At 44.0% G+C, this 25,602-nt stretch overlaps 2 protein-coding genes across 3 annotated transcripts in view; one reads left to right on the forward strand and one right to left on the reverse strand.

Moving 5' to 3' along the window:
- acad9 (acyl-CoA dehydrogenase family, member 9) overlaps positions 1-3,250 on the forward strand; it is a 72,345-nt gene extending 69,095 nt beyond the window's left edge. For both annotated transcript variants that reach the window (XM_086001723.1, XM_086001724.1), the window contains exon 18: positions 2,978-3,250. In XM_086001723.1, coding sequence (XP_085857849.1) covers positions 2,978-3,078 — 101 coding nt within the window. In that variant the 3' untranslated portion in view covers positions 3,079-3,250. The remainder of the gene's footprint in view (positions 1-2,977) is intronic.
- Positions 3,251-3,359: 109 nt separating this feature from the next.
- cfap92 (cilia and flagella associated protein 92 (putative)) overlaps positions 3,360-25,602 on the reverse strand; it is a 209,436-nt gene continuing 187,193 nt past the window's right edge. Inside the window, exons 17-18 of the mRNA XM_086001721.1 lie at positions 4,339-4,520; positions 3,360-3,577 (exon numbers count right to left, since the gene is read on the reverse strand). Of these exons, the coding sequence (XP_085857847.1) occupies positions 3,463-3,577; positions 4,339-4,520 (297 nt within the window). The 3' untranslated portion in view covers positions 3,360-3,462. The remainder of the gene's footprint in view (positions 3,578-4,338; positions 4,521-25,602) is intronic.

The raw sequence follows: 25,602 nt of genomic DNA on the forward strand, positions 1-25,602 counted from the left end.
GGTGCGGGCAGGTGGCCGCCGAAAAAGCGGCCGGCCGCACCTCCACCTTAAAGCGCCCCGCTAAGGCTGCAGTAAGGACCCGGTCTCCCAATGTTGTTAGCGGCCGCCACGGAAGAGGCGGCCGCTGCTGAAGATGGGGGTCGGGGCGGTAGCGGGGCGTAACCGGGGCACTGCGCACACCGATGACGTCATCGGTGCTGGCGCAGCGCTACCGGCTACCGCGGCCCTCAAAATCAGCGCTACCACCCCTACTGGCGCAGAAGCCCTCTTTGGGCTGTAACTGGGCGCAAAGCCCACCGAATTTCTAGGCCTCAGTATTTTAGATCACTGCTGACATAATCAAGCAGTGCTGAGTGCAAATTACAGGATGACCTGGAGTGGCTTCATTCAATATTGCAGGAGTTAGTGCCTGAATACCAATTCAAACACACCAGCACTGTGCAAACATAGCTGGGTACTGTTGTGCATCCAGCCAGTGCTAAGTTTCCTTGGCTTGGGTACCATTGGTTTGGAATACAGGCACCTGTATGTATGAATGAATAAAGCTGCTCTAGGACACATTCAGCTGTCCTGTAACGTGTGCCATCAGAGAGGTGACGGCTGTAAGCACAAAATGAAGCTGCTCTAGGACACATTCAGCTGTCCTGTAACGTGTGCCATCAGAGAGGTGACGGGTGTAAGCACAAAATCATGAACGGAAATGAGCCATTTCAACAAAGATAGAAATTATTTTTTGATGTAATTCAGCAGATGGAGATAATTCTCTTTACTGAAAATAATGGGAGTTTTTGGTTCTCGTCTGTGCTGCTTTAATAAATAAATGCTCTTGGATTGCTAACTGAACAGTATCTGTCATCTTGTCAGTTGATCATGAATTTAGCAGAGATGAGGATTTTTGAGGATATGCCACTGCACAGGGGCAACTGGTCACAAATCAGCCCAACACAATGTGGCGCACGGCCTTTTTGTCCACTTTTGCCCTTCCAGCTAGAGATTGGGAAAAGTTAGGCAAACATAGGAATGTATTTTGGGGGAAAATATGTCCTAGAAGTGCTCTGTTAAATATGTTGGGATTTGGGTTTATTTGGATCCAGCCAATTCCCAGAGGAGTAGATAACACCAAGTGTATATCATAGAATTTTACAACACTGAAGGAGGTCCTTCAGCTCATCATGACTCTGTGCCAGCTCTCTGAAATAGTTATCTACTTTTAACCCATTTATGGGTTACTTTCACTGACTATATTAAAAAAAGTAATGGAAAGTTACTGGTATAAGTTGACGTGACTATATTTCTGAGAAATTTAGTATTCTGTTGCACACTTCAAATATTTATCCATATTATTAAGCAATACACTTAACTTTGACCACACTTTGAGGGTTGTGCCCAGTTTTTGTCACCAAGATACAAGGGAGGCATTCAAGCCCTGGATGTACTGGACTGAAGAGATATGAGGCTACTCAGTGTCAGAAGACTGACTTAATTTAGCCTCAAATGGAAGCGACTGTGATAGTAAATGCTAAATCCAGGTACTAAGGTAAACCTTGACAGGAGGACAAAGGGGCACAAGTTCAAACCAGAAAAAGTCAAATTTAGGTCTGATGTCCAGAGGTTCTACACACAGTGATAAACATGTGGAATACATTTCTGGATGTGGTAGTGTAGTGGAGATCAAAACACTGGAATCATTTAAACAATAGTTGCTGTGATGAGGGGTTTGTAGACTCTCTGGACAAATGGCTGCCTTCATGTTCATCATAAGTTTTATCAGGTTGAGAAATTAGCATGACTGATCCTAAATGTTACAAGTAAGCATTGTAAGTAGAAAATTGCAAAATGATATTTACTAATGTATATTAAAGCTACAAAAATGTAACCTAGAAAGGGAATTATAATGAATGAGTGTAATGTGAACAATTGGGTTTTGAGAGAGTTCCTATTTCTTAAATATAGTGGAATATTTATCTGCATCAATCTTTGACTCAATGTGTAACAAGTGAGGAAGATTGGTATGTATAAGAGGATCGTCCATAATAATTTTTTTTTTGCACACTGAAATAAGTGCACTGCTGCACCCTACAATTATCCAGATCAACTCTCCTCACTTTAGAGATGTTTATGTATTTTAGAAATGATCTTATTTGGCATCTATTTGGCTCCTCCCAAGCCCCCAGTATTAGACAAGAACAGTCAAGAATACTAAGCTACTCAGGAATCTACTGTACATGCCTGTAATCTAGTTCACGGTTTGGGATTTGAAAGTAGCTGGATCTTATACATATTTCAGTGGGTAGTACTGTAGCACATTCACCTACTCCTTCCTCTGGCCTACTGTTTTGTCACCCTAGTGGCTCCCTAGAGAGTGGGAAATATTATTTTAATGTGCAGACTGTTTTATGTGCTGGCACCAGTAGGTACAAGCACAATCATGGGGCAGTAGACGGAATTAAATGAATTAACTTTGAAAACTAAAATCAACATTTTTTTCTCAAAGCAATTTGTGAAAATGGTAATGACACTACGTTAATTGGCATTTTAAACATGGCCATATCTTGAGAGAGGAAGGAGCAACAGACCAGGTGCATGAGAGAGGGGAGTGGCAAACCAGGAACCTCCTAGATGAGAGTGGTAAACCAGGAGCTGGAGAGAACACTATAGTAGCAGCCTTAGGTAATAGAATTTTGGAATTTGTATCACAAAAAGGTCACTTGGCCAACCCAGCAGGAGCAATTTTTGCGTGACTACTATAACGTTGGTCAACTGTTTGAAGATCTGGCATCTGCTGCTGTTTGAAGGTAGGGCTATGAGAGGCAGAGCCTATGGTACTGTTGTAATGTTGGCCCGCATCTTAGACATGGATCACCTTGTATGTGATTATAACAGAGACAATAAAATGTCAGAAAAGACTGGCCTTTTCAGACCAGCATCAACTGTTCTTTTTTCCTAATGCACTGCCATTTTTTGTTTTTCTCATTAGATTCTTCTGAAAACCTTGATGACAGCATTAAGAAAATAGCACAGCAGGTGCTGGATAAGAGAGCATACATTTGCTCACACCCACTTGACCGAACTTTCTAGGAAACATTTGACCATAAGCTGGCTGTAGTTTTCGAAGTGTGTGCGTATAAATTTGGATATGAACAGGCAATAAAACTGAATAGTAAAGTTAGAGTTATGATGGAAAGCTGATTTACTGAATTTAACTGTAAAAATTATGAAATATTTTATAAAGCCTGGTTTTGTATTTGAAGATGCAATATCATTCAGCACTTCTGTTCCGTATTAACAAGTCTGAAACGATTCCACAGTTCATTTACTTCAATGGTAGAAATGACAGCAACTCATCACATGGACCTGTATTAAAATGCATCAGATATCTGTTTAATCAATCAATGATATATACAAAAGCACAATGTCAAACAATCAAGTTAGCTGTGCATTCATTTCTGTTTTCACAGTGGATTAGAGTACTTCTGTGGGAAGATTGTTCTTTTGAAGGAGGGGTGTCTTCTGCATTTCTTCATTTAGTGGACTGAGCTTTCGGTTATAGATACGGGAGTGCTCATTGCAGTATACGCTGAAGGAAAAGGGGTGAAAATAGGTTAATATGGATCTAATGAAAATTAATAAAGCTATGGTATTGGTACAAGTTAAGAGTGAAATCATTACAGGTTTCACAAGGATTAAGACTATTCACTGACTTGGGGGAATAGAGAGGTAGGGAGCTTAACTACATAATGAAGCCATAATATGGCATACTGAAGTAATCAGTGCACAAAAATGTACAGAGCATTCTGTTAGAGAAAATAGAGAGGAGGGCTGATCGGTACATTAATACGGTATCTCTACATCCGAGACCAGCGTTAGAATTTGTCACGCATTTATGGAGGATAAAGATCTTCTCTCTGGTTGTATGGATCCTATATTTTTTCATTGGTTTTGAACTGTTGGCCTCTGCTGGTATCTTTGTCAAGACTGATCAGTGGCATCCCTTGATCACTCAACTAAGTGATACAGTTAATTGCTGCCCAAGGGACTCCCACCAGAGTTCATTCAATCCCAGCTCAGAAGGATGAACGTTCTTCTGTAGAAGAAGCCTGTGTGCAGGTGCTTGGTCAGAAACTGTCCTGATTAGGAGTGCAGTGTTACAGCTACTGTTATGCTGATTTAGTTTACAAATTTGCCTTTAAATAACGGGGACCCATTAAAGAAGTTGCATTAGTTACATGTACATTAATTTTCAACTGTGAACCAATTAATTTTAATACTGTTATATTTTTGTTTCAAATCAATTGTGCCAAAGCACCAGAGTTATGGATGCAGTCGTGGTTCTCTTACTTGAAATCATGCCCTCTGAGATCAGCAAACTTCTTGTGCTCCATGTTGTAACGAGGAATTATGTTGCAATTTACTTTCCAGCTCTGCTTTTCACTTAAACCTGGGGCGAAACCTTTGGTGATTTCTCGCTGATCCGGGGATTTGCATGTTACTAAATCTCCAACAGTTGAGTACGGTGTATACTAGGACAAAAAATGATACACAATTGGCTTTGAACTGTTTAATCACAAAACTGAAGACTTAGTTTTTTTTTTAAATCCAATTACTGTGTGCATTAGCAGTTCTAAGATCAGGGTAACCTTGAGTAAATTTGGAGACATTTTTTGGAAGCATATTTCAGTATTCTATATCCAGGTTATTAGTAATGTTTAAAGGGCTGAATCAAGACAATCAACATTAATAATGCAGACCCCTCAACAACTTGCATTTATGTAGCACCTTTAACATAGAAAAAGTGTCCCAAAGTGCTTCACAGAGGTGTAATTAAAAAATGGATGCCGAGCCAAAGGAGGAGATATTAGGCAGGGTGACCAAAAGCTTGGGTAAAGAGGTGGGTTTTAAGGAGGCAAGGTATATGGTGGGAATTCAAGAGAGGGGGGTTTAGGCAGCTGCACATCCACCAATGGTGGGGTGAAAGGAGGGGGAAGTAAAACCAGCCAGAGTCAAGAACGGAGAGTATGGTGGAGAGCTGTAGAGCTGGATGAAGTTACAGAGATAGGGAGGGGCAAGGCCATGAAGATTAAAACATGAGAATCATAATTTTAAATTTGGTACTTGAGAACAAGGTGCCACTGTAGGTCAGCAAGGACAGGGGTGATGGGTGAGTGGGACTTGCTGCTGGATAGGATACAGGCAAGAGAGTTGGACGAGCTGAAGTTTATGGAGGATGGGAAGCCAGCTAGGAAATCATTGCAATTATTGAATCTGGAGATGGCAAAAAAAATGGATGAGGGTTTCAGCAGTAGATGGGCTGAAGTGTCTGTGGAAGCGAGCAATGTTAGAGGTGGAAGTAAGTGGTGTTTTTGATGGAGAGGATACAGCGTCAGAGGCTCAGTTTGGAGATGAATACAAGGTTACAGTCTGATTCATCTTGAGACAGTAGCTGGGTCGGGAGATGGAATTGGTGGCAAGGGTGCGAAGTTTGTGGCGGGGGCTGAAGACAATGGCTTCGGTCTTACTGATGTTTAGCTGGAGGAAATTGTGGCTCATCTGGATGTTGGACTAATTATAACAGAGGCAGTGGAGAGGTAGAGTTTAATGTCATGAGTTTACATCTGGAAGCTGATCTAATGTCTGCACATGATGTCACCAAGGGGCAGTTTGGTGATGGAGAAAGATTCATGGGGCGGCTACAGAGGAAACTGAGCAGGAAGAGAAAGCATTGCTGGAGATGCACTGGCTACAATTGAATAGGTAAATGAAGGCAGTCCCACTGAGATGGATAATAGAGAAGAGGAAGATGGTGTGGTCGACTGTCAAAGGTTAGAGAGGATGTGGGAGGACAATGCATCACAGTTGTAGAAGATATAATTTGTGACTTTGGTTAGGGCCATTTCAGTGCTGTGATTGGAGAGATTCAAAGAGCGCTGCAGGGAAAGATGGGCACTTATTTGGGAGGTGCCAACACGTTCAAAGATTTTGGAGAGAGAGATGGGGTTGCAGTTTACACAGAAGTAGGAAATTCGTTTTTTTTAGGGTGATGGTGGTTTTGGAAAGAGGTGGAGTCATTTACAATTTCAGCTCGTATTAAAGGCCAGGAACGGAAGTTGGATGGTCAACGGTTCAATGGGAATGGGTTCTATGGAGTAACTGAGATGAGCTCAGAGGAGAGCATAAGGGAAGACAACACACACTAGAGATAGTTCATGGTTAGGAGGGTGGGGGGGGGGGGGGGAGTGGATTGACTTGGTGGGCAAAGGGAAGGCAGCTGAACAATAGTCTCAATCTTAGTGACAAAAAACTCCATAATGATGTTATCTGAATTTGAAAAAGAGGTCACATGAGACTGGCCTGAATTTAGTAGCTGTTTTTCAGACCTCTATACAAATAAAAAGCATGAAAAAATTGCCTGCTGCTGTTTTGTATTGTAATCATAAGTGGATTGGAATAACCGTCAAATAGTTAACTGTAAGTAGATGCAGTGCTAGCAATTTCTGACACCGAGCACGATGTGAGGGAATGTCAAAGAGAATGTCATCTGTTACACTTTTGTGCACACTTCTTGCTAACTAGTCAGTATTGGGTTGCTTACCTTTCGCAGGGTTTGTGTGGGATGTGGAGAGAAATATAAAAGATATTTTTTTAAAAATCAAAGATTTCAACTACACTGTGGTTGGTTGAGAAATGTGACCATGTCTCATTTTTCACTGAAAATATATTTCTTGCCTGTTTTCACACATGCCTTTTACACATGGCTGGCAAGAAAGGTACTGCAATAATCGTGGGCGATTTTAATCATCTTATAGATTGGACAAATCAAATTGGCAAAGGTACCCTTGAGGACGAGTTCATGGAGTGTATTCAGGACAGTTTGTTAGAACAATACATTGTGGAACCAACCAGGGAACAGGCTATTTTAGATCTGATAATGTGTAATGAGACAGGATTAATTAATGATCTCATAGTAATGGATCCTCCAGGGAAGAGTGATCATAACATGATAGAATTTCACATTCAGTTTCAAGGTGAGAAACTTGGGTCCGAAACTAGCGTCTTAAACTTAAATAATGGCAATTACAAAGGTATGAAGACAGAGTTGGCTAAAGTGGACTTGGACAATAGATTAAAAGTAAGATGATAGGTAAGCATTGGCAGACTTTTAAGGAGATATTTCGTAACTCAACAAAGATATATTCCAGTGAGAAACAAAGACTATGAGATGGATGAACCAGCTGTAGCTAACTAAGGAAGTTAAGGAGAGTATCAAATTGAAAGAAAAGGCATACAATGTTGCAAAGATTAGTGGTAGGCCAGAAGATTGGGAATTTTTTAGAAACTTGCAAAGGATGACTGAAAAAAGAGGGAGCAAATAGATTGAGAGTAAACTAGCAAGAAATATAAAAACAGACAGTAAAAGCTTCTACAAGTATATAAAAAGGAAGAGTAGCTAAAGTAAATGTTGGTTCCTTAGAGGATGAGACTGGGGAATTAATAATGGGAAACAAGGAAATGGCAGAGACTTTGAACAAATATTTTGTATCTGTCTTCACGGTAGAAGACACTAAAAGCATCCCAATAATAGTGGAAAATCAAGGGGCATAGGGGAGGAAGGAACTTAAAACAATCACTATCGAAGAAGTACTAGGCAAACTAATGGGACTAAAGGCTGACAAGTCCCCTGGATCTGATGGCCTGCATCCTAGGGTCTTAAAAGAAGTGGCTGCAGAGACAGTGGATGCATTGGTTGTAATCTTCCAAAATTCCCTAGATTCTGGAAAGGTCTCAGCGGATTGGAAAACTGCAAATGTAATGCCCCTATTCAAGAAAAGGGGGCAGCAGGAAACTATAGGCCAGTTAGCCTAATATCTGTGATTGGGAAAATGCTGGAATCAATTATCAAGGAAGTAGTAGCAGGACATTTAGAGAATCATAATACAATCAAGCAGAGTCAACATGGTTTTATGAAAGGGAAATCGTGTTAAACAAATTATAGTTCTTTGAGGATGTAATGAACAGGGTGCATAAAGGGGAACCAGTAGATGTAGTGTATTTGGATTTCCAAAAGGCATTCGATAAGGTGCCACATAAAAGGTTACTGCACAAGATAAGAGCTCATGGTGTTGGGGGTAATATATTAGCATGGATAGAGTATTGGCTAACTAACACAAAACAGAGTCAGGATAAATGGGTCATTTTTAGGTTGGCAAACTAGTGGGGTGCGACAGAGATCAGTGCTGGGGCCTCAACTATTTGCAATTTATATTAATGACTTGGATGAAGGGACAGTGTATTGTAGCCAAATTTGCTGATGATACAAAGATAGGTGGTCATAGAGTTATACAGCACAGAAAGAGGCCCTTCAGCCCATCGCGTCCGCGCCGGCCATCAAGCCCTGTCTAATCCCATTTTCCAGCATTTGGTCCGGAGCCTTGTATGCTATGGCATTTCAAGTGCTCACCAATTGCTTCTTGAATGTTGTGAGGGTTCCTGCCTCTACCACCCTTTCAGGCAGTGAGTTCCAGATTCCAACCACCCTCTGGGTGAAAAAGTTTTTCCTCAAATCCCCTCTAAACCTCCCGCCCCTTACCTTGAATCTATGCCCTCTTGTTATTGACCCCTCTACTAAGGGGAAAAGTTCCTTTCTATCTACCTTATCTATGCCCCTCATAATTTTGTATACCTCAATCAGGTCCCCCCTCAGCCTTTTCTGCTCCAAGGAAAACAACCCCAGCCTGTCCAGTCTTTCTTCATAGCTGAAGCGCTCCAGCCCAGGTAACATCCTGGTAAATCTCCTCTGCACCCTCTCCAAAGCAATCACATCCTTCCTATAGTGTGGCGACCAGAACTGCACACAGTATTCCAGCTGTGGCCTTACCAGCATTTTGTACAGCTCCATCATAACCTCCCTGCTCTTATATTCTATGCCTCGGCTAATGAAGGCAAGTATCCCATATGCCTTTTTAACCAACTTATCCACCTGTTCTGCTGCCTTCAGGGATCTATGTACATGCACACCAAGGTCCCTCTGATCCTCTGTCTTTCCTAGGGTCTTATTGTGTATTCCCTTGCCTTGTTAGTCCGTCCAAAATGCATCACCTCACACTTTTCAGGGTTAAATTCCATTTGCCACTTCCGCCCATCTGACCAACCCATCTATATCGTCCTGTAGCCTGAGGCTTCCCTCCTCGCTATTTACCACCCCGCCAATTTTCGTATCATCTGTGAACTTACTGATCATACCTTTTACATTCACATCCAAATCATTAATGTAGACCACAAACAGCAAGGGACCCAGCACCAATCCCTGCGGTACCCCACTGGACACAGGCTTCCAGTCACAAAAACAACCTTCCACCATCACCCTCTGCCTTCTGCCACTAAGCCAGTTTGGATCCAATGTGTCAAGGCACCCTGGATCTCATGGACTCTTACTTTCCTGACCAGTCTCCTATGCGGGACTTTATCAAAAGCCTTACTGAAATCCATGTAAACCACATCCACTGCACTACCCTCATCCACACACCTAGTCACCCCCTCAAAAAATTCAATCAAATTGGTCAGACATGATCTTCCCTTGACAAAGCTATGCTGGCTATCCCTAATTAATCCTTGCCTCTCCAAGGTAAAGCAAGTTGTGAGGACACCAAGAGTCTGCAAAGGGATATAGATAGGTTAAGTGAGTGGGCAAAAATTTGGTTGATGGAGTATAATGTGGGAAAATGTGAGGTTATCCACTTTGGTATGAAGAATAGAAAAGGAAAATATTTAAATGGAGAGACTACAGAATGCTGCGGTACAGAGGGATGTGGGTGTCCTCGTACATGAATCACAAAAAGTTAGCATGCAGGTACAGCAAGTAATTAGTAAGGCAAATGGAATGTTGGCCTTTATTGCAAGGGCGATGGAGTATAAAAGTAGGGAAGTCTTGCTACAATTGTACAGGGCATTGGTGAGACCACACCTAGAGTACTGCATACAGTTTTGGTCTCCTTATTTAAGGAGGAATATACTTGGCATTGGAGGCAGTTCAGAGAAGATTCACTAGGTGAGGCCAAGATCAAATCAGCCATGATCTTATTGAATGGAGGAGCAGGCTCGAGGGGCTGAATGGCCTACTCCTGCTCCTATTTCTTATGTTCTTTTAAGGTTACAGTTAATTAATCATTTTTATAATTAACCCATAATAATTCAACAATTTAATATCCTAATTTTTTCAAATATATTGAGAAAACCAGACAAGTTACTGATTTTTTTTAAACCCATGTAAATTGTGCATGCGGTAAGATTCCTTTGGATTTAGACAGTGCAATTTATCATCTGTACAGCAGCATAGGGTTGATTGTTTGACGCTTAAGTACCAAAACTGCCTCAGGTTATTCAAATTAAACATTTGCGTGGTTTTATGCTTACGGCCACAGCTCACATCATTAAAGTGGCTTAATCACCAAATATACTTTATTCTAATTAAACACAAAGCTTTGACAATATTGAAAAATAATTAGCAGAAAGTATACTAATGTCTTGCTGCAGGTGTACAGGGCCTTGGTGAGACCACACCTTGAGTATTGTGTGCAGTTTTGGTCACCTTATCTGAGAAAGGATGTTCTTGCCATGGAGGGAGTGCAGCGAAGATTCACTAGACTGATACCTGGGATGGCAGGAATGACGTATGAGGAGAGATTGGGTCGATTGGGCTTATACTCGCTGGAGTTTAGAAGAATGAGAGGGGATCTCATTGAAACTTATAAAATTCTAACAGGACTAGACAGACTGGATGCAGGAAGGATGTTCCCAATGGCCGGGGAGTCCAGAACCAGGGGTCACAGTCTAAGGATAAGGGATGAGGAGGAATTTCTTCACCCAGAGAGTGGTGAACCTGTGGAATTCTCTACCACAAAAGGCAGTGGAGGCCAATTCATTAAATATATTCAAGAAGGAGTTGGATATATTTCTTAAGGCTAAAGGGATATGGGGAGAAAGCAGGGACAGGGTACTGAATTTGGATGATCAGCCACGAGCTCATTGAATGGCAGAGCAGGCTCGAGGGGCCGAATGGCCTACTCCTGCTCCTATCTTCTATATATCTATGTATACTTTTGTCACTGTATAATACGCCAATTTGGTGTTTTCATCTGAACTAATCTCAATTGAAAACCTGGTATGAAGAATAAGATGGCTGAACTGGAGGCTGTTGTGGCATTAGGGTACTAAAGAATATGGCTGATACCAGAGAATGGTAATGAATACAACATACTGGGCTATACATTCCTCAGCCTAGTGCAGACAGGAAAGGAGGTAGTGTAGCCCCACATTATCGGGGACATCCGGAACATTGAAAGCTAACATTGAAAATATGCTACAGCATGCACCCCCCGGGCTCTAAGAAGGAAGACCATTTATTTTACAAAGATACAAATGAGATGTGAAAACAGAACAGTATTTTAATGAGACTTCAATCAACTAAATATTAATTAGGAATACCGAAGTGGATGAATCCGATTTGGTAAATACAATGCATTACTGCTTCACAAGCCAATATGTTTGAGAAGCTGAGAGGCAATACATTTCTTGGCTTGTGACACATATACCACATGGCAAATAGAAATCATTGCACCCTTCAGGGACAGTGATCATAAAATGGTCAAGTTCTATGATTCAGAAATGCTGGAGATTAGAAGACATATATAAAAACAATTAAAATTCTAACATTAAAGAAATGAACAGCTTATGTAAATTGATGGAGGAGGGAGGGGAAGGACTTGTTCAACACTTCATGTAGGATAAGGGAACCTTTAAAGGCATAATGATGAGCATGCAAGATAAATATATAGATAGGATCAACAGACTAAATCAAGGATTCAGTCCTCAATGGATTATCAAGTTATTCAGAAGTAAAATGAGGATGAATAATATAAATCTGAAGGCAGAAAAGTGAAGAGATTACTGGGATGAATATAGGGACAAAAAAATGTGAAACGGGTAGTTAGATGGCCAAATAGTGGTCTGGAAAGAAATATAGCTGCATATATAAAACAACATTAAGAAATTCTTCCAATGCTATAACAGCAGTCAGAGAAGAGCTGAGAACCTATCAACAGTGCTCATGGAGTTGAAACCAAGGATGCTAAATGATTATTTGCTCCAGATATTTCTAGCGAAGGCATAAGCAACATGCTAAACTGTATTAACCCAACCAGAATTAATGGCTTCAATATAAATTATTTGGAAGTTGAAGATGAGCTAAAAGGGATCAATATTAATCGATCCCCAAGGATGGATGCTATTTATCCTAGAGTACCAAGACACAAGAGAAAAGATTTATGAGATGTTGGTGATCGTTGAGGGAGTTGAATGAACACTGATAAGGCTTGACTGGAAATTGACTAATAAGATGTACATTTTCAAAAAGGATGACAAACCATACACAGGCAACTAAAAATTCATGAATCTTACATCAATGCTAGGTAAAGTAATGGAATTGTCTTAACCTCCATGACTTTTTTGAGGAAATAAAATCTCCAATAGACTGGAAAGCTTACCAAAATAGTATACCAAGACTTACAGAAAAGACTTGGCAAAGTTATGCACGAATGGCTCGAAGCTCAAAGCAGGATTCAGGGTTAAAATTTGCAAATGAATAAGAAACGGGCTGAAGAGCAGAAAGCAGCAAATACTTTTGTTAGAAGAGTTATGCTGGGGTTGAATGGAACATCTTAGGAATTGCTTTTTGAACACTTATTGATTCTATTTTACATTAACATTGGATTCGGAAACTCATTGCCATCTAGGTGAGGCAATTAATTCTGAGGAGGCAGCTCGCATCGGACCTGGGTGAGACTTGCAGCGCGAGGCGGAGCATATAACCGGCAGCGAGGCGAGGCCCGACCAGAGCATCAGACCTGGGTGAGACTTGCAGCGCGACGCGGAGCGTATAACCGGCAGCGAGGCGAGGCATACCAACTCAGCAGCAGGGGAGAGAGGTAAAAAGTAATCAAAGTGTGACGTCAGCAGGAAGCAGGTAAGTGATTGGTTAGTGAGTATTTCTCTCTTTTTTAAACTTTAACTCTGGTTTATAGTTTCTAAGGTCTCTCTGGTGTAGCGGGCACTGTTGGTAAACTATTTAACTGTAGTGTAATTAGTGGGATTGATTGATTTAATTTAAATTCAATTAATTAAAGGGTAAATCATGGCAGGACAGCCCGGCCCTGTGATCTGCTCCTCCTGCGATATGTGGGAACTCAGGGACACTTCCGGTGTCCCTGACAACTACGTGTGCAGGAAGTGCACCCAGCTGCAGCTACTGACAGACCGCACTGCGGCGCTGGAGCTGCGATTGGATGCATACTGGAGCGTTCACGATGCTCGGGACATCGTGAATAGCACGTTTAGGGAGTTGGACACACCACAGGTAGAGGTTGGACAGGAAGAAAGGGAACGGGTGACCAACAGGCAGAGTACTAGGCGCAGGCAAGTAGTGCAGGGGTCCCCTGTGGCCATCCCCCTCTCCAACAGATACACCACTTTGAGTACTGTTGGGGGGGATGGCTTATCAGAGGAAGGCAGCAGCAGCCAACTTCCTGGCACCAGGGGTGGCTCTGCTGCACAGAATGGGAGGAAAAAGAGTGGTAGAGCTATAGTAATAGGGGATTCAATTGTAAGGGGAATAGATAGGCGTTTCTGCAGCCGCAAACGAGACTCCAGGATGGTGTGTTGCCTCCCTGGTGCAAGGGTCAAGGATGTCTCCGAGCGGCTGCAGAACATCTTGGAAGGGGAGGGTGAACAGCCAGTTGTCGTGGTGCATATAGGCACCAATGATGTAGGTAAAAAGCGGGATGAGGTCCTAAAAGCGGAATATAGGGAGTTAGGAGGTAAATTAAAAAACAGGACCTCAAAGGTAGTAATCTCAGGAGTGCTAGTCAGAGTAGAAATAGAAGGATACTTCAGATGAATACGTGGCTAGAGGAATGGTGCCAGGGGGAGGGATTCAAATTCCTGGGACATTGGAACCGGTTCTGAGGGAGGTGGGACCAGTTCAAACCAGACGATCTGCACCTGGGCAGGGCTGGAACCGATGTCCTAGGGGGTTTGTTTGCTAGTGCTGTGGGGGAGGGTTTAAACTAAAATGGAAGGGGGCTGGGAACCTGAGCAGGGAGACAGAGGAAAGGGAAACAAGGATAAAAGCAAAAGATAGGAAGGAGAAAAACAAAAGTGGCAGTCAGAGAAATCAAGGGTTTAAATCAAACGTGGCCACAGTAAATAATAATTCTAATAGGTCTAAGAGCGTTAAAAAAACAAGCCTGAAAACTTTGTGTCTTAATGCGAGGAGCATTTGTAAAAAGTTGGATGAATTGGCTGCGCAAATAGAGGTAAACAAATATGATTTGGTTGGGATTACAGAAACGTGGCTCAAGGATGGCCAAGACTGGGAACTCAACATCCAGGGGTATTCGATATTCAGGAAAGATAGGCAAAAAGGAAAGGGAGGTGGGGTAGCATTACTGGTTAAAGAAGGGATTAACACAATGGTAATGAGGATATTAGCTCTGATGCTGTGGAATCTGTATGGGTAGAATTGAGAAATACTAAGGGGAAAAAAACATTCGTGGGAGTGGTATATAGACCTCCAAACAGTAAGGCGGAGGTTGGGGATGGCATTAAAAGGGAAATTAAAGAAGCGTGCAATAAGGGCACAGCAGTCATCATGGGTGACTTTAATCTACATATAGATTGGGCTAACCAAATTAGTAACAATACTGTGGAGGAGGAATTCCTGGAGTGTTTACGGGATGGTTTCCTGGACCAATATGTCGAGGAACCAACCAGGGATCAGGCCATCTTAGACTGGGTATTATGTAACGAGAAAGGATTCATTAGCAATCTTGTTGTACAAGGCCCCTTGGGTCGCAGCGATCATAATATGATCGAATTCTTCATTAAGATGGAGAATGAAGTAGTTGACTCAGAAACTAGGGTCCTCAATTTAAATAAAGGAAACTACGATGGTCTGAGGAGCGAGTTGGGTTGGATTGATTGGGGAATGGCACTCAAAGGGTTGACGGTGGATAGGCAATGGCAAACATTCAAAGACCGAATGGATGAACTACAGAAGTTGTTCATCCCAGTTTGGCATAAAAATAAAACAAAAAAGGTGACTTAACCGTGGCTAACAAGGGAAATTAGGGATAGCATAAGATCCAAGGAGAGGACATACAAATTGGCCAGAAAAAGCAATAATCCTGAGGATTGGGAGCAGTTCAGGATTCAACAAAGGAGGACAAAGGGATTAATTAAGAAAGGGAAAATAGAATATGAGAGTAAGCTTGCAGGGAACATAAAAACTGACTGTAAAAGCTTTTATAGATATGTGAAGAGAAAAAGATTGGTGAAGTCAAGCGTAGGTCCCTTGCAGTCAGAATCGGGGGAATTTATAATGGGGAACAAAGAAATGGCAGACCAACTAAATACATATTTTGGTTCTGTCTTCACAAAGGAGGACACAAATAACCTCCCAGAAATACCGGGGAACATAGGGTCTGATGAAAGGGTGGAACTGAAAGAAATCAGTATTTGTAGGGAAATGGTGTTAGGAAAATTGATGGGACTGAAGGCCTATAAATCCCCAGGGCCTGATAATCTACATCCCAGGGTACTTAAGGAAGTGGCCCTAGAAATAGTAGATGAATTGCTGGTCATCTTCCAGAACTCAATAGACTCTGGAACAGTACCCATGGATTGGAGGGTAGCTAATGTTACCCCACTATTCAAAAAAGGTGGCAGAGAAAAAGCGGGGAATTATAGACCGGTAAGCCTGACATCGGTAGCGGGGAAAACGCTAGAGTCCATTATAAAAGATGTAATAGCAGAGCACTTGGAAAGCAGTGACAGGATCGGACAAAGTCAACATGGATTTACAAAAGGTAAATCATGCTTGACTAATCTACTGGAATTTTTTGAGGATGTAACTGGTAAAATAGATAAGGGAGAACCAGTGGATGTGGTGTATTTGGACTTTCAGAAGGCTTTCGATAAGGTCCCGCATAAGAGATTAGCGTGCAAAATTAAGGCACATGGGATTGGGGGCAAGGTATTGACTTGGATAGAGAACTGGTTGGCGGACAGAAAGCAAAGAGTTGGAATAAACGGGTCATTTTCCGAGTGGCAGGCAGTGACTAGTGGGGTACCGCAAGGATCGGTCCTAGGACTCTAGCTGTTCACAATATATATTAATGATCTGGATGAGGGAATTGGATGTAATATCTCCAAATTTGCAGATGACACAAAGCTGGGTGGGAGGGTATGCTGTGAGGAGGATGTCATGAAACTCCAGTACGATTTGGACAGGTTAGGTGATTGGGCAGAAACATGGCAAATGCACTATAATGTGGATAAATGTGAGGTTATCCACTTTGGAGGCAAAAACAGGAAGGCAGATTATTATTTGAATGGCAATAGATTGGGTGAAGGGGAAGTGCAAAGAGACCTGGGTGTTCTTGTGCACCAGTTGCTGAAGGTAAGCATGCAGGTGCAGCAGGCGGTTAAGAAGGCAAATGGTATGTTGGCCTTCGTAGCAAGAGGGTTCGAGTACAGGAATAAGGATGTCTTGCTACAGTTGTACAGCGCCTTGGTGAGACCGCACCTTGAGTATTGTGTGCAGTTTTGGTCACCTTATCTGAGGAAGGATGTTCTTGCCATGGAAGGAGTGCAGCGAAGATTCACCAGGCTGATACCTGGGATGGCAGGAATGACGTATGAGGAGAGATTGCGTCGATTGGGCTTATACTCACTGGAGTTTAGAAGATTGAGAGGGGATCTCATCGAAACCTATAAAATTCTGTCAGGCCTGGACAGACTAGATGCTGGAAGGATGTTCCCGATGGTCGGGGAGTCCAGAACCAGGGGTCATAGTCTAAGGATAAGGGGTAGGACATTTAGGACTGAAATGAGGAGGAATTTCTTCACCCAGAGAGTGGTGAACCTGTGGAATTCTCTGCCACAGAGGGCGGTGGAGGCCAGTTCATTAAATATATTCAAGAAAGAGTTGGATATATTTCTTAAGGCTAAAGGGATCAAGGGATACGGGGAGAAGGCAGGGACAGGGTACTGAATTTGAATGATCAGCCATGATCTCATTGAATGGTGGAGCAGGCTCGAAGGGCCGAATGGCCTACTCCTGCTCCTATCTTCTATGTTTCTATATAAAATGAGTTGAACAAAACAGGTAAGTGGAACAATGGCTAATGAAATCTAATACGGACAAATGTAAAGTAGTTCACATAGGAATAAAAAATGGGCAAAATAAATAGAATGTTGAAATATGTAGACAAAACTGTAGGGTGGAGGAACTCGTTGAAATTGTATTGTGCTCTGGTCAAACCACAGCGTGAGTACTGTGTCTGAGTCACAAGGCCGACCTTCAAGCCCTGAAGGCAGCTCAGAGAAGAGTCTTGAGGCAGATCCCCAGTATCAAAAAACTGGAGACAGCTGAGAAATGAGGTATGCCAGGTTTAAGGACTTGACCATTGAGATAGAGATGTAAAATACTAAGCAGTGTGAAAAAGGTAGATTCAGAAAATTACTTAAACCAAAACTATAAGAGTAGTACTTAGGACCGATGTCAGAACATTGTTCGCACAAAGAGCAAATAATACATGGAATAAATTCCCAGGTAGAGCAGTGAGGGAAAACCCTGGAATTTTTATTTTTAAAAAAAACAATTGGATGCCTTGAGTGATGCGGCAGTATAGCGTCTTTCTAGATGGATGAGCCAAATGGCTCCCATCATCTATATTTATCTTGTGAACTGTCTTTGAGGATGTCTGGATAGATGTGAAAAGAAAGAAAGATCTTACATTAATATACACTATCGTAATGTAGGGAAACATGCCAGCTAATTTGCAAACAGCAAGGTCCAAAAATAGCAATGAAATAAGTGACCAGATAATTTGTTTTAGTGGTGCTGATTGAGAGATAAATGTTGGCCAAGACACCAGGAGATCTCCTCTGCTCTTCTTCAAAAAGTGCCGTGAAATCTTTTACACCCACCTGAGAGGGCAGGTGGAGCTTCAGTTTATCTCGTCCTGAAGAAGGCACCTCCAACAATGCAACACTCCTGCAGTACTACATTGAAGTATCAGCCAAGATTCATGTCCTGAAGAGGAACTTGACTCCACAACTTTCGGACTAATTCGGTGAGATTTAAGGTAGTCATGGAAAATGACAAAGGTGGACTGGAAATAAAGGTTCTAAATTGGGGGAAGGCCAATTTTAATATGATAAGGCGGGATCTGGCCAAAGTGGACTGGGATCAGCTACTTGTAGGAAAATCCACATCAGAGCAGTGGGACTCATTCAGAAAGGAAATAGAGGGAGTACAGCGGCAACATGTTCCCGTAAAGGTCAAGGGTGGGACCAACAAGTCCAGGGAACCCTGGATGTCAAGGGATATACAAAGGCCAAACCTCGGGAGATTTCAAAGGTGAGAGAGAACGGCTGGAGAGCGCCAAACCTCGGGAGATTTCAAAGGTGAGCGAGAGCGGCTGTAGAGTGCCAAACCTTGGGAGATTTCAAAGGTGAGAGAGAGTGGCTGGAGAGCGCCAAACCTTGGGAGATTTCAAAGGTGAGAGAGAGTGGCTGGAGAGCGCCAAATCTCGGGAGATTAAAAGGTGAGCGAGAGCGGCTGGTGAGCACCAAACCTCGGGAGATTAAAAGGTGAGCGAGAGCAGCTGTAGAGCGCCAAACCTTGGGAGATTTCAAAGGTGAGAGAGTGTGGCTGGAGAGCGCCAAACCTCGGGAGAGTTAAAGGTGAGTGAGAGTGGCTGCGGAGCGCAAAACCTCGGGAGATTAAAAGGTGAGCGAGAGCAGCTGGTGAGCGCCAAACCTCGGGAGATTTAAAGGTGAGCAAGAGCGGCTGGTGAGCGCCAAACCTCGGGAGATTTAAAAGGTGAGCGAGAGCGGCTGGAGAGCGCCAAACCTCGGGAGATTTAAAAGGTGAGCGAGAGCGGCTGGAGAGCGCCAAACCTCGGGAGATTTAAAAGGTGAGCGAGAGCGGCTGGAGAGCGCCAAACCTCGGGAGATTTAAAAGGTGAGCGAGAGCGGCTGGAGAGCGCCAAACCTCGGGAGATTTCAAAGGTGAGCGAGAGCGGCTGGAGAGCGCCAAACCTCGGGAGATTTAAAGGTGAGCGAGAGCGGCTGGAGAGCGCCAAATCTCGGGAGATTTAAAGGTGAGCGAGAGCGGCTGGAGAGCGCCAAACCTCGGGAGATTTAAAGGTGAGCAAGAGCGGCTGGAGAGCGTGAAGCCTCGGGAGATTTAAAGGTGAGCGAGAGTGGCTGGAGAGCGCCAAACCTCGGGAGATTTAAAGGTGAGCAAGAGCGGCTGGAGAGCACGAAGCCTCGGGAGATTTAAAGGTGAGCGAGAACGGCTGGAGAGCGCCAAACCTCGGGAGATTTAAAGGTGAGCGAGAGCAGCTGGAGAGCGCGAGACCTGGGGAGATTAAAAGGTGAGCGAGAGCAGCTGGAGAGCGCCAAACCTCGGGAGATTTAAAGGTGAGCGAGAGCGGCCGGAGAGCGCCAAACCTTGGGAGATTTAAAGGTGAGCGAGAGCGGCTGGAGAGCGCCAAACCTTGGGAGATTTAAAGGTGAGCGAGAGCGGCTGGAGAGCGCAAACCTTGGGAGATTTAAAGGTGAGCGAGAGCGGCTGGTGAGTGCCAAACCTCGGTAGATTTAAAGGTGAGCGAGAGCGGCTGGAGAGTGCCAAACCTCGGGAGATTTAAAGGTGTGCAAGAGCGGCTGGAGAGCACCAAACCTCGGGAGAGTTCAAAGGTGAGCAAGAGCGGCTGGTGAGCGCCAAACATCAGGAGAGTTAAAAAGTGAGCGAGAGCGGCTGGTGAGCGCCAAACCTCGGGAGAGTTAAAAGGTGAGCGAGAGCGGCTGGAGAGCGCCAAACCTCGGGAGAGTTAAAAGGTGAGCGAGAGTGGCTGGAGAGCGCCAAACCTCGGGAGATTTCAAAGGTGAGCCAGAGCAGCTGGTGAGTGCCAAACCTCGGTAGATTTAAAGGTGAGCAAGAGCGACTGGAGAGCACCAAACCTCGGGAGAGTTCAAAGGTGAGCAAGAGCGGCTGGTGAGCACCAAACATCGGGAGAGTTAAAAAGTGAGCGAGAGCGGCTGGTGAGCGCCAAACCTCGGGAGAGTTAAAAGGTGAGTGAGAGTGGCTGGAGAGCGCCAAACCTCGGGAGATTTCAAAGGTGAGCGAGAGCGGCTGGAGAGTACCAAACCTCGGGAGATTTAAAGGTGAGCGAGAGTGGCTGGAGAGCGCCAAACCTTGGGAGAGTTAAAAGGTGAGCGAGAGTGGCTGGAGAGTGCCAAACCTCGGGAGATTTCAAAGGTGAGCGAGAGCGGCTGGTGAGTGCCAAACCTCGGTAGATTTAAAGGTGAGCAAGAGCGGCTGGAGAGCACCAAACCTCGGGAGAGTTCAAAGGTGAGCGAGAGCGGCTGGTGAGCGCCAAACATCGGGAGAGTTAAAAGTGAGCGAGAGCAGCTGGTGAGCGCCAAACCTCGGGAGAGTTAAAAGGTGAGCGAGAGCGGCTGGAGAGCGCCAAACCTCGGGAGAGTTAAAAGGTGAGCGAGAGTGGCTGGAGAGCGCCAAACCTCGGGAGATTTCAAAGGTGAGCGAGAGCGGCTGGAGAGTGCCAAACCTCGGGAGATTTAAAGGTGAGCGAGAGTGGCTGGAGAGCGCCAAACCTCGGGAGAGTTAAAAGGTGAGCGAGAGTGGCTGGAGAGCGCCAAACCTCGGGAGATTTCAAAGGTGAGCGAGAGCGGCTGGAGAGCGCCAAACCTCGGGAGAGTTAAAAGGTGAGCGAGAGTGGCTGGAGAGCGCCAAACCTCGGGAGATTTCAAAGGTGAGCGAGAGTGGCTGGAGAGCACCAAACCGCAGGAGATTTCAAAGGTGAGCCGGGGCTACAACAGACCAGTGAGTGTAAAGAAGTAAAAAGTAATCGAAGTGTGACATCAACAGAAAGCAGTAACTGATTGGTTGGTGAGTATTTCTCTCTTTCTCGCTTTTTGCCAAACTTAATTTTTGTGGTTATAGTTTTTGAGGTCACTGTTGTGTAGCAGGGAGTGCTAGTAAACAAGGGCCCTTGAGTATATCATTTAATTGTAGTGTAATTGGAGGTATTGATTTGATTTAATTTAATTTGAATTAATTAAAGGGTAAGTCATGGCAGCACAGCTCGGTCTTGTGGCATGCTCCTCCTACACTATGTGGGAAATCAGGGACACTTCCTATGCCCCCGACGACCATGTGTGCGGGAAGTGTATCCAGCTGCAGCTACTGGCAGACCGCATTGCGGCGCTGGAGCTGCGAATGGATACATACTGGAGCATTTGCAATGCTGAGGATATCGTGGATCGCACATTTAGGGAGTTGGTCACACCGCAGGTAAAGGCTGCACAGGCAGGAAGGGAATGGGTGACTGCCAGGCAGAGTAGTAGGCGCAGGAGTCCCCTGTGGCCATCTCCTCTCAAACAGATATACCGCTTTGGATACTGTTGGGGTAGATGGCTTATCGGGGGAAGGCAGCAGTAGCCAACTTCCTGGCACCATAGGTGGTTCTGCTGCACAGGACGGGAGGAAAAAGAGCGGGAGAGCTATAGTGATAGGGGATTCTATTATAAGGGGAATAGATAGGCGTTTCTGCGGCCGCAAACGAGACTCCAGGATGGTATGTTGCCTCCCTGGTGCAAGGGTCAAGGATGTTTCGGAGCGGCTGCAGGGCATTCTAGAGGGGGAGGGTGAACAGCCAGTTGTCGTGGTGCATATAGGTACCAACGATATAGGTAAAAAACAGGATGAGGTCTTAAAAGCTGAATATAGGGAGTTAGGAGGTAAATTAAAAAATAGGACCTCAAAGGTAGTAATCTCAGGATTGCTACTAGTGCCACATGCTAATCAGAGTAGAAATTGAAGGATATTTCAGATGAATACGTGGCTAGAGGAATGGTGCAAGGGGGACGGATTCAAATTTTTGGGACATTGGAACCGGTTCTGGGGGAGGTGAGACCAGTACAAACTGGACAGTTTGCACCTGGGCAGGGCCGGGACCGATGTCCTAGGGGAGTATTTGCTAGTGCTGCTGGGGAGGGTTTAAACTAAAATGGCAGGGGGCTGGGAACCTGTGCAGGGAAACAGGAAAGGGAAGCAAGGATAGAAGCAAAAAACAGGAAGGAGAAAAGCAAAAGTGGAAGGCAGAGAAATCAAGGGTGTAAATCAAACAGCGCCACAGTAAATAATAATTCTAAAAGGACTAAGAGTGTTAAAAAAACAAGCCTGAAGGCTCTGTGTCTTAATGCGAGGAGCATTCATAATGAGGTGGATGAATTAGCTGCGCAAACAGATGTAAACGGATATGATATAATTGGGATTGCGGAGACATGGCTCCAGGGTGACCAAGGCTGGGAATTCAACATCCAGGGGTATTCAATATTCAGGAAGGGCAGGCAAAAAGGAAAAGGAGGTGGGGAAGCATTGCTGGTTAAAGAGGAGATTAACACAACAGTAAGGAAGGATATTAGCTCTGATGATGTGGAATCTGTATGGGTAGAGCTGAGAAATAGCAAGGGGCAGAAAACATTAGTGGGAGTTGTATACAGACCCCCAAACAGTAATGCTGAGGTTGGGGATGGCATTAAATGGGAAATTAGAGACGTGTGCAATAAGGGCACAGCATTAATCATGGGTGACTTTAATCTACATATAGTTTGGGCTAACCAAATTAGTAACAATACTGTGGAGGAGGAATTCCTAGAGTGTATACGGGTTGGTTTCCTGGACCAATATGTCGAGGAACCAACTAGAGATCAGGCCATCTTAGACTGGGTATTATGTAATGAGAAAGGATTGATTAACAATCTTGTTGTGCGAGGTCCCTTGGGGAGGAGCGATCATAATATGATAGAATTCTTCATTAAGATGGAGAGTGAAGTAGTTGACTCAGAGACTAGGGTCCTGAATTTAAATAAAGGAAGCTATGATGGTATGAGGCATAAGTTGGCTAGGATGGATTGGGGAACGTTACTTAAGGGGTTGACGGTGGATAGGCAATGGCAAACATTTAAAGATCACATGGATGAACTACAGAATTTGTTCATCCCTGTCTGGCATAAAAATAAAGCAAAAAAGGTGGCACAACCGTGGCTAACAAGGGAACTTAGGGATAGCATAAGATCCAAGGAGAGGACATATAAATTGGCCAGAAAAAGCAGCATACCTGAGGACTGGGAGCAGTTTAGGATTCAGCAAAGGAGGACAAAAGGATTAATTAAGAGGGGTAAAATAGAGTATGAGAGTAAGCTTGCGGGGAACATAAAAACTGACTGTAAAAGCTTCTATAGATATGTGAAGAGAAAAAGATTGGTGAAGTCAAGCGTAGGTCCCTTGCAGTCAGAATCAGGGGAATTTATAATGAGGAACAAAGAAATGGCTGACCAATTAAACACATACTTTGGTTCTGCCTTCACAGAGGAGGACACAAATAACCTTCCAGAGATGTTGGGGAACATAGGGTCTAATGAGAGGGAGGAACTGAATGAAATCAGTATTTGTAGGGAAATGGTGTTGGGGGAATTGACGGGATTGAAGGCCGATAAATCCCCAGGGCCTGATAATCTACATCCTAGGGTACTTAAGGAAGTGGCCCTAGAAATAGTAGATGCATTTCTGGTCGTCATCCAAAATTCTATGGACTCTGGCACAGTTCCCATGGATTGGAGGGTAGCTAATGTAACCCCACTATTTAAAAAAGGTGGTAGAGAGAAAACGGGGAATTATAGACCGGTAAGCCTGACATCGGTAGTGGGGAAAATGCTAGAGTCCATTATAAAAGATGTAATAGCAGAGCACTTGGAAAACTGTGACAGGATCGGACAAAGTCAACATGGATTTACAAAAGGTAAATCATGCTTGACTAATCTACTGGAATCTTTTGATGATGTAACTGGTAGAAAAGATAAGGGAGAACCAGTGGATGTGGTGTATTTGGACTTTCAGAAGGCTTTCGATAAAGTCCCGCATAAGAGATTAGCATGCAAAGTTAAAGCACACGGGATTGGGGGTAAGGTACTATCTTGGATAGAGAACTGGTTGGCAGACAGGAAGCAAAGAGTTGGAATAAACGGGTCTTTTTCTGAGTGGCAGGCAGTGACTAGTGGGATACCGCAGGAATCGGTGCTAGGACCCCAGGTATTCACAATATATATAAATGATCTAGACGAGGGAACTAACATAGAAACATAGAAGATAGGAGCAGGAGTAGGCCATTCGGCCCCTCAAGCCTGCTCCGCCATTCAATGAGATCATGGCTGATCATCCAAACTCAGTACCCTGTCCCTGCCTTCTCCCCATATCCCTTGATCCCCTTAGCCTTAAGAAATATATCCAACTCCTTCCTGAATATATTTAATGAATTGGCCTCCACTGCCTTTTGTGGTAGAGAATTCCACAGGTTCACCACTCTCTGGGTGAAGAAATTCCTCCTCATCTCTGTCCTAAATGGCTTACCCCTTATCCTTAGACTGTGACCCCTGGTTCTGGACTCCCCGGCCATCGGGAACATCCTTCCTGCATCCAGTCTGTCCAGTCCTGTTAGAATTTTATAAGTTTCAATGAGATCCCCTCTCATTCTTCTAAACTCCAGTGAGTATAAGCCCAATCGACCCAATCTCTCCTCATACGTCATTCCTGCCATCCCAGGTATCAGTCTAGTGAATCTTCGCTACACTCCCTCCATGGCAAGAACATCCTTCCTCAGATGTAGTATCTCCAAGTTTGCAGATGACACAAAGCTGGGTGGGCGTGTGTGCTGTGAGGAGGATGCAGAGAAACTCCAGTATGATTTGGACAGGTTGGGTGATTGGGCAGTTGTACGGCAGATGCAGTATAATGTGGATAAATGTGCGGTTATCCACTTTGGTGGCAAAAACAGGAAGGCAGATTATTACCTGAATGGCAATAGATTGGGAGAAGGGGAAATGCAACGAGACCTGGGTGTCCTTGTGCACCAGTCGCTGAAGGTAAGCATACAGGTGCAGCAGACGGTTAAGAAGGCAAATTGTATGTTGGCCTTCATAGCGAGAGGATTTGAGTACAGGAGCAAGGGCCTTGGTGAGACCACACCCTGAGAATCGTGTGCAGTTTTGGTCGCCTTATCTGGGAAAGGATGTTCTTGCCATGGAGGGAGTGCAGCGAAGATTCACCAGACTGATACCTGGGATGGCAGGAATGATGTATGAAGAGAGATTGGGTCAATTGGGCTTATATTCGCTGGAGTTTAGAAAAATGAGAGGGGATCTCATTGAAACTTATAACATTCTAACAGGACTAGACAGACTAGATGCAGGAAGGATGTTCCTGATGGCAGGGGCGTTCAGAACCAGGGATCACAGTCTAAGGATAAGGGGAAAGCCATTTAGGACTGAAATGAGGAGGAATTTCTTCACCCAGAGAGTGGTGAACCTGTGGAATTCTCTACCACAGAAGGCAGTTGAGGCCAATTCATTAAATATATTCAAGAAGGAGTTAGATATATTTCTTAATGCTAAAGGGATCAAGGG

Source organism: Somniosus microcephalus, chromosome 11 (assembly GCF_052327205.1).
Source record: "Somniosus microcephalus isolate GS21.2 chromosome 11, FLI_Smic_1.0, whole genome shotgun sequence".
Classification (NCBI taxonomy): domain Eukaryota; kingdom Metazoa; phylum Chordata; class Chondrichthyes; order Squaliformes; family Somniosidae; genus Somniosus; species Somniosus microcephalus.